The sequence below is a fragment of the Coturnix japonica genome, chromosome 12 (assembly GCF_054131305.1).
Source record: "Coturnix japonica strain WE chromosome 12, WE-NBRP24, whole genome shotgun sequence".
NCBI classification, from domain to species: Eukaryota; Metazoa; Chordata; class Aves; order Galliformes; family Phasianidae; genus Coturnix; species Coturnix japonica.
The window spans coordinates 18876007-18889152 of record NC_140674.1 but is presented as its reverse complement, the minus strand read 5'-3'; the positions used below and the strand labels follow the sequence as shown (position 1 = coordinate 18889152).

General features: G+C 45.3%; 1 protein-coding gene across 13 annotated transcripts in view; it reads right to left on the bottom strand.

Moving 5' to 3' along the window:
• TNIK (TRAF2 and NCK interacting kinase) overlaps positions 1-13146 on the bottom strand; it is a 122886-nt gene that overhangs the window by 17301 nt on the left and 92439 nt on the right. For 4 of the 13 annotated variants that reach the window (XM_085513295.1, XM_085513299.1, XM_085513297.1 and 1 more), the window contains 5 exons: positions 10225-10389; positions 8087-8326; positions 6319-6425; positions 4164-4327; positions 2810-2907 (listed from right to left, as the gene is read on the bottom strand). In XM_085513295.1, coding sequence (XP_085369421.1) covers positions 2810-2907; positions 4164-4327; positions 6319-6425; positions 8087-8326; positions 10225-10389 — 774 coding nt within the window. Of the gene's footprint in view, positions 1-2056; positions 2081-2809; positions 2908-4163; positions 4328-6318; positions 6426-8086; positions 8327-10224; positions 10390-13146 lie in introns of all 13 variants that reach the window. The other 9 variants (XM_085513301.1, XM_085513305.1, XM_085513304.1 and 6 more) reach the window with 3 other exon arrangements.

Here is a 13146-nt window from a genome sequence, read left to right as displayed (position 1 = left end):
AGCTTGGCTTGCCCTCTCTCTCCAGCACGGAAGTGTTTTCCACGTGGCAAGAGAAGAAAAGCGAGGAGGAATGGACATCTTATGTGCAAACATACTACTAAAATGCCTCATTTTACCTACAAGTAACTGCTGAGAAATTCAGTCCTCCAAACCCAAACGGTCTCTGTAACTTTAAGGAAAGGCTCTTCATCATGATTAAAGGGTATTTAAAGAGTTAATTTTTGATGCCAACATGTTTGGGATTCAAATACAGTCAAATCTGCAGTCATGACAACTAATTACTTTAATTAATGCTGTAGCAGCTTCTACGACATGATTGTTTCAGTGAAAATTTCAACAGCTTAACAATGCTCTCTGTTTAGAACACAAACTATGCCCTTTGTTGAGCACTTTCCTTTGCTCTGGATTAAAGCTTTTTCCATTTTGGAAAGAACTTTAAGAGAAGAGCGCATAAGAGCCTCTTAAAATTTCAATCAGATCTGCTGCATTATGGGAGTAGCACTAAGCCCTGCCCTATCACATGGATGGATCATGAAAACCACTTCTTTGCACCTTCCACTGCTCATACTCTGGTCATCATTAGAAGAGAGCCAAATATTTTTAAAATTAGCTTAATTAGTTTTTAATAACTAATTTGGAAGATCTAATAGCAACTATACTCCCAGACAATACCATCAGATAACTCACAGTTCCCAGTTCAAGCTTTGCCTTGGGATGGTTAATTCTTTGATGTTATCATGTTCTCTAGATAATGAGCACTTTGTAGGATTAAATGGCTTCTCTGAGTTGCTCTTGGACCAAGAACCATCTGACAAATAGAAAGAAAGTGTTCTGTAGCTCTACAGCTGTTTGAAATGTTATTATTGAAGGTGGCATATTATGTTAAGTCAGTAGTATCAGCGCCCTTTAATTACTTTTAATTGCAAAGATGTATTTAGATTTAATATTTGCTGGAATCAAGTCAGACTGGTTTCCAAAATCATACGGCTTATTTAACTTGAATTTAGCATACATGCTGCCTTCCTCAAGCTGAGTGACGTGCTTTTTTCTCAAGAAAGCACCTCATTAAACATGAAGCACTGCTCATTTTTTATCCAGAAGAACAAGCTAACTAACCAGCACACTCCCCTCCTCCTTTTGTATCACTTTTCTATCAGTTTGGAAGCTGACCTGCCATCCACACAGGGTAGAGCACAATCAAACCACTTTGCCAGTGATGCTCAGCACAGAACAAGATCTGGCCCTTGCTTTGTACAATGGAGCTGCTAGTAATGACCTGCGCTTTTAATGGGGCATCACTGTCTCACGCTCCAAACACTTGTCTTTCCTTCCCTCTTTCCTTCCCTCCACCTTCTGTTATTTCTAAACACTCAGAAGAAAACCTCCATGTAGGAAAAATAAAGAAAGCTCCCAAAACACTTCACATGGGCTGGTGATGTCTGTGTCCCACCTACACTGCAGGGTGAGACTCCCAGCCAGTACAAACCACAACAGCTCCCCCACTCCCTTGATGCAGCTGATGGTCTGGTTTGTAACAGTGAATTATTCACCAGATTCACTGCTCTATATAAGTTTTCCTCTACTTGCCAAGTGTCTTCGCTTGAATTAGGCCCAAATTGCATTTCAAATATAGCTCAATCTGCCCACTGAACTCAGCGGGCTCTGGCGGGCTGTAGCTGGGAGCAGAATCTGATGTGTGGCTCAGTTTGTCCATATCCTCTCCACTGACACGAGAAAACTCTGTTCTTGGTCTCTTTAAAAATGCAGAACAATGGCAGCAGGAGTTGCTGAGAGCATGAAGGTTCACGCACAACTGGCCTCCACTCACACCATCTACCAGTGGGTTCTGCACAGCCCGTGGGCAGGCAGGACACACTGACAGCTCCATCCCCTCCCCACAGGCAGGCTCACCGTGCCCACCAACAAATCCAACCTGACCCAACACACGACATTATCACCTTTTTGAATGGCAGCACCAAGAAAACCCGGTTTGATATTAAGTGCTAGCTAGGCAACCTCGCATTGGCATGACCCGCTGAGAAAAGATATCACTAACCTCATCTATAGCTTTCTTATAGCTCTGTGAGTAAGGGAAGATTAATCAGCATCAGAGGAAACAGATCGGGACAGGAAAAAGCCAGAGGAAGGGCAAGCAGGTTAGAAATAAAATTAGAATTGTTAGCTCAACGCTGCGGAGTGTAAAGAAAGAACAACATCAACAAAACATTAATACATATTATAAAAGAGAAGCATAGAACAGAGAAATTCATTTTGTTATTAGGCTGACTCTGAAGTTTTAAAATACATGTCAACACCATGAAACTAAAAAGAAACACTTCGGATGAGATTTTGCTGGGCCTTTGCTAGCAGTAATGACACAGGAGTGTATCGAAAGCAGTACCCAGCTGGTTTTTGAGCTGTGAAGGCTGTCGGGGCTGCTCACTCAGCCTTCCCAAGCAGGAGCATCCCTCCGGGCCGCTGCAGGGCACCATGCAGTACGGAACACAACAATGTGCCAGAGGCAGACACTGGGCCCAATCTAGCAAAGCGCTTAAGCATCTGCTTACTTTGAAAACACAGGCTTAAGTGCTTTCCCCTAGACTTGGGTTCCTGATCAAACTCATGCACTCTCTTAAAGCATTCCAATCTCCCACAGGCTCTTGCCATACCGCCGCTTTCGAGTCTCTCAGCTGGAGAAGCAGTGGTATTAGCCTCTTTTTTGGGGTCCCCACAGCTGCACTACTGCACCGGCCGGACACCTGGCCAATCCGACTGGCAACATTCCTGCAGGGAATAAGTTAAGACTCACAGCAGGTCGGCTTGGTCGCGTCACATCTCGGTTGTCTTCCTGCTTGATCTTAGGGGGCTCATGGGAGAGCACGGGTGACCCTTCGGGTTTGACGTTTCCTGGGCAAAAGGGAAGTAAAGAGAGAAGGAAACTAAAACTCTGACAGGGATGCAAAGTGCCTGCAGCCCATGCTGCTCCCAGCTGTGTGCAATGGTGGGCACAGCGGAGCTTCATCATCCTGCTTGCACACAGACACCGCAGCTTCTCCTGTTACAAGCAGGAAAACCACAGTAAAGCTAGAGAAGAACACCTCAAGCCTGGATTTCCTGCCAACAGGCACTTTCTACTCAGCTAATGAAGTCTCCCTGTCTCGCTTTTTTTTTGTCTCGAAAAATCCCCCTGCTCCTCTCTGTCTGGCTGTTGCTGTAATAAGTCTCCTTCCATCCAGCAAACGAATTAGATCTCAGCTCAGGCTCCACACATTGCCTAGTCTCAGCATTGATGCCTTTCTTTTTGCTACCAAAGAAACAAATTCACTCTGAAAAAACGCAAGGCTTGTGATAAATTAAAAGCTCTGCAGCACCTGACACTGCTAGGATATTATTTGTTACAGGATTCCTCATTAGCAAAAACTAAAACAAACAGAAAAGGACCATTGGTGATAAATTACTTTTACCGACTACCTAGAGAAGTGATTATTTGAACAAAAGACATGTCATCTTACAGTCAGGTCATAAAAAATTCAAAGCATGGATGCAACATTTGTTTTAATGTGCCTCAGTTCTGTGGATTTATATTCCAGAGCTGTGACAAAAATGTAGATAAACGGGCTGTCTGTGCTGTGGCAACTCCTAGTGAGATTAAATGGGAGAGCAGAAGATCTTTAAGAATGGCTCCGTGATGATAGGAAACAATTCAACTAGAAACATAAACGCAGTGTAAACACAGTTCCCTTCTTTAAGCATTTTAGAGAAAGCAGCTTCCAGGCTGATTTATTCCTCTGCTCCCAGTTTATGCTTTGCACAAAGATGAAAATCAAAACCAAAGAAAGATGTACCCATGCAGTGTGGATCTGCACTCCCAAGAAACTGGCATGATGTGAACTTGAGTCAATGAAGAGAGAAAACCAGAACCCTTTTTTTTTTCTCCCTACAGCTCAAACGTTGTCTCCTTTTACACAAATTACTCATCAATGCAGTACTTTGGTAGAGCAAGGCAGCAGCGTGCTGCCATCAGCAAGCAGCAGTGCCTTAAGCAGCGTCCAGGCAGAAGGCAGTGCTGGCATCTCCGTTTACAAGTTAGTCAAAGAAGTACATCGGAAATGATGAATCCTTTGATTTTTTTAAGGGGCATCTGACAGAAAAAGCCACCTCACCTCTGACTCTGTTGCGCTCACTGGAGCCAGCCTGGGAGCCCGGCTGGGAGCCACCCTGGGAGCTGGGCTGGGAGCTGGGTGTGCTGGAGCTGGAGGAGCTGCCGCTGCTGGTCCTCTGCAGAGGGCTCTCAATGATGGGCTCCGTCCTCCTCAGGTCTGGATTACTGCAGGGGCACAAACATGGCTGCATTAGGGAGGCCACAGAGTCTTTGGGGCCTTCCCCAGCTGCCAGGCAGTTGCATGGTCAGAAGATAGTTTTTCTGCTGGAAAACACAGAGCTGAAGTCTTCTCTTGTGCAACTACTGATCCTGTAAGCCCTAATGAAATCCATGGCAGCTTGAGAGACAGCAGAATAAGTGCACACTGCATCACTCAGAGCTTCCAGAGAATGACCAGCACTGTGCAAAATGGATGGACTGAGTTGCTGGCTCCTTTGGACACTGCTTAGCATGAACAGAATATAAAATCATTACCTATCTGTCATTTTGTATTGACACAGGCATGTAATGAAGTACACAGAGCAAGAGCATATCCCTCTGTGCCTGGAAATACCCCCCAGCTGTTGCAACAGGATAACAAAGAACAGAAAGCATATTTTTACAGCATTTACGTAGGGAAGTAATTAAGGAATTAAGAGCAAACAGAAGAGGTGTTTAGAAAGGAAAATTAGAGAAATGGTACTTTACCGTGAGAGAAATGAAATGTGAAATCATTTCACTGAACACTCAGTTTAATGGACAGGGCAGCATCCTAATCACTTTCAGTTTTCATCAAACTGATGTCTTCCAGCTCATGCTGTACAGCTGGCTTATCCTCAGCTCAATTAACTCACGAGATGGACTTGCAAACTCTGGCAATCAATGTATTACCTGTACCCACCAGCACTGGGATGAGGGCACTGTGGCAACATGAGGTGACCTTCAGATTGACTTCTGCAGTCTCAAACTTATTTTTCCTTTCAATGCCATCACATAATAGGACTAATCAATCCAACATAGCACCAGATTTTAAGCTGTTCTTCAGGCTGCGGCTTATTAAAAGAACAACATTCTCAAGAAAACAAAATGCTTCAGCCTTGAGCAATAAACATGAATATCTATGACATGAATGTTTTTTAATTTAAAAACAGAACAACAAAAAAGCTTTTTCCTTCTGCTGCCCCTGCAAGCTACTTGAGGCTGCTGCTGGCAGAATTGCTGATGCACAATGCAGGCTCTGAGCTCCATCACGCAAGGCTACATACAACACACTTTTCCTTTTCAAGGTTTACAGATCTGCCCACAATGCCCTGCAAATTAAAACCAAATTCTTGCATAACTAAGCTAGGTTTCATCATCCTGAGAAGAGCCTGTTAACTTCCCTGCTCATAAAACATGTTTGGGGATGGCTCTGCTGTGGATTTCCCTACCCTTCCTCATTGCTGGGAGAGCGACCCTCCAGAATGTACTCCACAATGTACATGAGCTAAATGTGGTGATGGTAAGAGCAAGTGGCGAAGGAGCTTCAGAGTCTCCTCTGTCCTTTTCAGTGACTTTCAATGTCATGGGCACGGGAGGTGGGAAAAGATCTTACTCCCAGAAAGACAAAAGGAATTTATTCTTTGACCTATGCCAGAAGAACCAGCTCTCAACAGAAGTATTAGTGCCTGTTCCTTGGTCACATTCCTCAGTCATTATTTGTCAAAAGCTGATGAGTAGGAAATGTATGGTAAGTATTATTGTGATCTCCCCACTGGCTTACAACTACATGGGCTCCTTTGTAGGCAAGAAGTGATGCCTGGACAGCCCAAATCTGCTTCCACTCAAGAGTGTGGTCAAATTCCAGTTAGACTTCAAAGCAACAGACAGAGCATCCAGCTACAAACCCTACAGTGCCTAGGACCATCTTACGGTCAGCTCAAAGGGAGAAAAACCCATGGGACTCTTACACACACAGCTTTTAACACAGAACACTGATGCAAACCTAGCTCATCACAGCTACAACAAGAACACTGCAGAACTCTTGTTTTCTGCTAGCTGCCCAAAGGAAGGTTGAAGCCCAGCAGTGATGCAGGTACCCTACCAGCCCAGGGGGACCTGTTTGGGCCCTTAGTCAGGTAATTGCAGGAGGAACTGGCACAGAATCACCACTGGCTGTCACACGGTGCTGACCATACCTTGCCCGGATGGGCTGGGAGCCCAGCCTGGGTCCTAGGGCACTGCCATTGCCTGGGGAGTTCTTCCTCGCCAGCGCTGGGGATATGGAAGTGGTTCGTTGAGGCACCTGGGAAAGAAGGGAGACATTCATCATCAAGCAAGGCCAGGGCAGGCTGCTGCTCACACATCTGAGAGACTGGCCTCCAGCATTTCCATAAGACCAGATCTGTATCTGATTTCCCACTGAGAAAGGCACAACAGCTCATGGCAAACACAGCCTCTGGAAACCCCAACCATAGCCTATGCTTGGTACAGCTCCTAACCCCAGACATGTGGACTAGGACACCAATCCCCACACCTGGGAGCTTGGACATCACTGTGACACCATATGGAGTCACCCAGGTGCTGGGGGCCAGCAAGGAGAGGCACGGCGATACTCACCAGGTAAGGGGAAGGCCAAGTGCTCAGCAAAACGAATTAGGATTTTTTTGGAGAACAGACACACAGTTATGTTAGACAAGCTACAAAGACTTAAGGAGAGAGAGCTCTGTATGCTGCAGCACAGCCAGCTACAACACATCCTGTTAGAAAACCACCTCTGCTCTGGACAGGTTACTTGGCAGTCAGGGCCCTGCAGCTTCCATTACCTTCCTCTGAAGCATCCAGTCACAAACACTGAGAGAAACAAGACCCTGGAGCACAGAGGCTGCTGGCTCCATCTCACGTGGCAATCCTTTTGTTCCCAGTGAGAACACACCAAAGTGGTTTCAGTCAGTACAATGTGAAGCCAGACTCCTTGTGAGTATGACTGCCCCAAGTGTGAAACACCACTCAGCGTGGGGACCTTTCCACAGTCCCACCTTCCTCATCTGAAGGGAGATACACCGTGTGGTGTCCAAAACCAACCCCTTTTCACATCCCCCCTCAGCAGTGCATTACTGCCATCAGAAGAGATCTCTTGCTGGTACACAAAACAGGAATGGTATTAACACCATGCAACACACCGCCATAAACCCCTTGCACAGAGGCTTCCCTGGTATCTGGTCTTTTGCTGGAATCCACTTGCTTGTTAATATACAGACTAACTGCCTCTTGATCACAGACAAATGCTATCTGCCCCACTGTCACTGATCAATTTGTAATCATTTTTTCCTCTCAAAAAATCCTCCAGGCTAAGAGCTGATTAACTATAAGGGGAATTCTAACTGCCAAGTTGTAATTCATTCAAAATGAAGGTGTATAAACAATGCAATTGAAAACCTGAGCCAGAAGACTCTTAATTAAAGAGGTACTGCCAGATACTGCCATAATGTCAATGAAGGTATAGAGCTGCTGGAGCCTCTACAAGTCTTCCATCAACTATTGATTGCAACAGGAGGCACGATACTGGACCAAAAGGACCCATCTTATTGCGCATGATGAATTTTATGATCCTGTAATTCTATTTAAACAGAAGGTCGTTGTTTTTTTTTCCTAGGGCAAGGAGAAATTGATTTGTTTTGGGCTCAGTCCGGGCTCAAGAACCTTCTTTGCTGGAGGGCAATGCTATTTTGCAGTGCTGCGTGTGCACCCGTAAGCAGCTCCCAATGTCTCTGCAGCTCATGCAAAATCTGCAGGTCAATCCCCTGCTGCGGAGCCACAGCAGTGAGCCTGGCCAGAGGTGCTGAGCACAGCACCACAGCACAGCTCCACTGACTGACAAAGAGGACCAGTGTCAGCCCAGTCCTGCAGGGACCAGCTCTGGGATGGCCTCTTTGATGTGCTGAAAGCGAGGAGCAGTAGTGTTACCTTTGGTGGAATGTCTTCCTCCTGCCGTAACCAAGAACTTCGGTCAAACTTTTCAATGCGAGGGGGCAGAGGAGGGTTTTCTGAGGTGGGGTCCGAGTTCTGCCTTGGCATCTCAGTGCGGTGAGAGGTCACCGTCAGAGCCTCCTGAAACCCAGCCATCCCCTTTGCAGGCTGTTCATGCAGTGACTGAGACCCAGACAAGGAGCTTCCTTGGGATTTCACAGTGACCAGATGTGGAATCTAAGCACCAAGTCAAAACACAACTATCAGTACAAAATGGGAAGGAAAAAAAAAAAAAGCGGATCAAAAAGAGAAAAATCAAAAACGTGATTTTTAGGAAAAAAAAAAAAAAATCAATTAGCACATTGGATGCACTAAAAAAGCCCTCTTGGTTTGAGATCAGCACTGCCTTGGTTTCAGGAACTTCTGACTTACATCACTTCAATGCAAGAACTGTTAAAAATCATGCTCAGCACTTGGAGATGGGGAAATGCTGCAGTCAGAGCCACGTCTCAGCTCTGCACAGGCACTGGGACGCAGCATTAACTCACAGCAGCACTGAAGGAGCGCAGGCAGGGTGCCCTGGGCAGCTCACACACATGCCATGCACGCCTTGGGCTGTGCCCACCATACGCTCTATGTCAAGCTCCTACATCTGGTAACTCTAGGGTTGTGCTGATGATGTTTGGCATGGAATTTCCTTGTTAAGAATAATAATTAAGAGAAACGACAGTAAATAATAATTACAAAAAAATAAGTTAAAAAAACAAAAAAGCTTCAGGAATTCCGAGGCATAGATGGCTTAAAAATGAATCTTGAGGCATGAGTTTCTATAAGGCTACAAATCCCATCCCTTAGATCAGGTCTACAGATCTAAGGCTTATGAGTGAATGAAAGGAACGCTGACATCTGGTTTGGAAAATCAGAAACACTCACAGCATTTGAGTTTATGAGCTTCTTCTCAGAACCCTGCGATATCTACCATGACCTTTTCCTTGCTACAGCAGATCTGTAATTGGTATTTCGGGGGAAGCATGGCAATTCTACATACATTTATTTATGCATGGATATGCATGCATGTGTGCAGACAAACGTATTTACATGGATCTCTGAGTTTCAAGCAGCTTTTTCATTGGTGCTTCATTGTCAAGCAAAAGCCTTTATAGCTGTTGACAATATTGATCATGAGAAGAATCAGTGAAAAATATTTCCAGACTTGAAATCAGGAAATGTTTGGTTAATCAGAGACATCACTGAGAAGTCTGCAAAGCGGAGTTTTACCCACTTCCCAATGTCTATGATGCATACAGAATGCATATGCACTGGAGAAGAAAGAGCTTTCCACTTAAGGGCTTTCCAGCATGCGTTTTGTTTGAAATCACTGCTGTATTGCTGACCTATGGGGGTACATACTCCATGTGGATGGCCCTTTATTTCCACATTTTCCCATGGAAAGCCCAACTGAACGTGGAAGAAAGTCTCTGTTCTCCATGAAATGCCTGTTCAAGTCTGCACACCCATAGGAGCACTTCCAGTGGCCAACCCAGCGCTGATGCTCCACCAACTTGCTCCAGAAGCCTAGTAACAAACCTTGCAACTAGGGTAACTTAAAAGCACAGTTCTCCTCTTCTGTAATGGTAATGGTGATTGATCTATGCCTTCTCCAGATGTGTTTGTGACTGATGTTAACTCAATGGAAAAAACAAACAAAACCCCCAAATTGAAGTGAGAAAGAAAGTAAAACCTCCTTCTGATGATGCCCAGCATCAAAGTGCCCTGGGTTATTGTACCAAGCACTGTGGTTTCAGTCCTTTAATAAAACAGATTTAAAGAGGAAGAGAGAGACTGCTGCACTGGACCAGACCAGCAGTTCCTCTCAGTCCTCCAGCTTGTTTCTGGCAGTAACCAGGACCTGATGCTTCAAAGGAAGGTATTAACCAGCGTGATGTTTCTAACGCATGAAGGTGACAAAGATCAACTCATGAATGCAGATGCTGCTTGCTCTACCTCACAAATATGCTTCAGGCTAAGACATAACAGAGCAAGATGCTACTTTAACACTACTTTTCCTTTTACCTTATCGGCACCCCCGGCATCCTGGGTGCTGTATGGACACCAGTTAGGGGAAGCACCATTACCTGTGGGTCCACGGGTCTGAGCAGGGGTGGGGTCCGCGCCGGCTGCACGCTGCTAATACTAAAGGACTCTGAGCGAGGAGGCAGGTTGGGGTCTGAAATCCTGTTGGCCACCTTGTGTGGCATCGCCGGCGAGCTCTGACGGTTGAGTCGGGAGCGCTCCTCCACCTGCAGGAGGAGGGGGTGAAACTGACTGGTTATTTGATGAATTTCTTGGTTTATATGAAAATCTCATTTTTTATTTGAAGAAATGGTTGTTCAGGGTACTGGGTTTTAATATGGACACAGACAGAGGTCCCTGTGGTCCTGCTACATTGACCCGAAGCTGAACACAGCTCAGCTCCCACAGGCTGCTGGTGCAGGCAATCAAATACCATCAAGAAACCTGAAAGGAACCTCCAGCTTCTACAAAGGTAAGGAAGACCCAGAAAGAGCCATTTTTAACTGAAAGTCAAGGTATGCAAATCTACAGGAAACTCTTTAGTCTTTAGATATATCTGGGTATTGTATGACTAGGGGACTCCTGATACCCAGCAGACTGTGCAAAAAGTGTGTTTCAAAGACTCCAAAATGACTATTTGTATTTCATGTGCATAATTCATTTCTGAGCGTGAAATGGAAAATTAATGCTCCAGGATGACGCAGCACGCCTCAAATATGTATTTCGAGAAGATGACTTCTGAGAAGCTCTTGCTTCTTAAATGTACCTGTGAGCCAGGGGACCCTTCTCCTTCACTACTATGAGCCACCCAAGGAAAGCTTTTGTTTGATCTGAATAAAAGAATAAACATGGCAGCCAGAAAATGGCTGGCTTTGATCTGAATTTACTGAGTCTGGCACCTTGTCATGTACGGAAGGAAAAGAACACTCCATTACTGATACAGAAATAAAAACAAAGCCCAGCTCTCTCAGCTAATCTTGATGGAAACATAATGTCTTCAGGTAGCTCAGATAAGTGTGCAACCTGGGTAATGCCACAATTAGGCTGAATGCATTGATATTCATACACTGTACGCTATGCAGAATTCTTGATTCCTCCACCAGAGATCCGATGTATAGTTTCATTTACATGGCATTAATGTGTTAAATAACCTTAGCGTGTCTTAATTATCCTAGTAACAACGTCACACTGAAAAGCGATCCATGGAACAAGTTAACTCGGAAAGAACCACAGCTCTTCACTAAGCAAATATTCATGAACCAAAAAGGAGAATTATATTGATAAAATGAATCTTCTCCTTTTTCAAATGCCAAGCAAAAGAAAGAGTAAAATTCAAGTAAAAGGTGTTATAGATTCTTTCTTTTCTAGCTCTCTGTGACCAGCTGGGCCATGGCTGTGTCCCAAGAGAACATCACAGCCTCCCCCAGGCAATGCCCCACCTACGGTCAGAGGCTGTGCACAGCTCTGCTCAGTGATGCCCATGAGAGCAGACACAAGAACAGGCAGCAGAGTAGAGTGGGAAGGAGGACTTCCTCTGAACAAGGGAGCAGCAGCATGAACGCTGGGCTGAAGGCTCAGTCCAGCAGTCTGCGTATCAGCCAATCTTGGCACAAACAACATCAGCTGAAGGCAGTGCCATTGGTATGTCCTCTGGCTGCTTGCAGGAGCTCTCCAGCACAATGCCAAGCCATAATGTGTGGCTGATTATGGAGGACTTCAAAGCTTGTGTGGGGGAGAAGGCAGAAGAGTAATGAAATGGAGGTGACTGTGTACTGGGAAGGAGAAAGGCACTTGGTTTTCCCATTGCCAAGCCTCCTTGACAGCACTTTATTTCACCAGCTCAGCAGATGAAGCTCTTGGGACTCTCCAGTTGTGCTGTACAGAGCTTTATCAACTTCACCATTAAGCAGAGGGGGAAAAAAGCATCATTCTGCAGTGCTGAGCTCTGTAGGAATTCATCATCGCTCCAGTTTCAGCTACCTCCTGTATAACTCAACATTCTCCTCCAATAGGAAACATCCCTAGTAGCTCTTGCACAGGTCCCAGTGGAAGCTGCTGTTTTAACATGCAGCTTCAAAGCATGAAAAGAACAAAAGCCACAGGGACTGATGGAAGAGCTCAGGCTTGCTGCCTTGCTGCAGAGAACAGCCTGGCTTGTGCTGGGCCCCTAAAGACTCTGTGTGGTGAGAGAACACTGTGGGGCCAGGCCACTGCTTGGACTTGAGAAGAAAGATCATAAAAACAAGGGAGATATAGGATCAAGATCATCAGTGAATACCCCAACAAGCTCCTGGGAGCCTCCAGAGATCAAACACTGAGAACTGACAGAAGGAACAGCTTGCAGACTCCTTCTTCAGCCTCTCCCATCCAGACAACCTGACATGAAGAACACCTGCTGACCATTTAAAGGGTGACATCCCACCTGCTGCAAAGCCTCTAGTAAGTTGTGCCACAGCTGCCATCACTGCCTCTGTGACCACTTGGATTCATACTGCTCAGGGTGGTCAGAAACACAAGCAGAGAGAAATGACGTTGTAGAAGTCTGCCTTGAGGTGGTGGTTTGCTGTGTCGGTATACAGATGAGATTGTCTGTATCCAGACTTGTCTTGTCCCTGTTCCAATAGGAAATTAAATATTTCCACTACATTAGCATGTGTGGATTGGGTACTAGAACTGCTCAACTACAGCAGCCACTGTGATATGCTGGTATCAGCACAAGTTGGACTTGAGTATAGCCAGTAAGGATGGTACTTCAATACAAACAGCAAAGTAACTAAATAGTGCTAAAATTGGGAGCCTGTGAAGTAGATAAAAAGGACAGAGGAGCAGTTTTAGGAAGTTCCCAAAGATGCTGCATCAAGGCAGTACATCAAACTACAGCTCCCAAGAGAACAAAGATGGCACAATCATTGCTTTGAGCATCTCAGTGAAACTGGACAGAATGACACAGGCAAAGAACAAATGGTATGGACAGCTAATTGGAG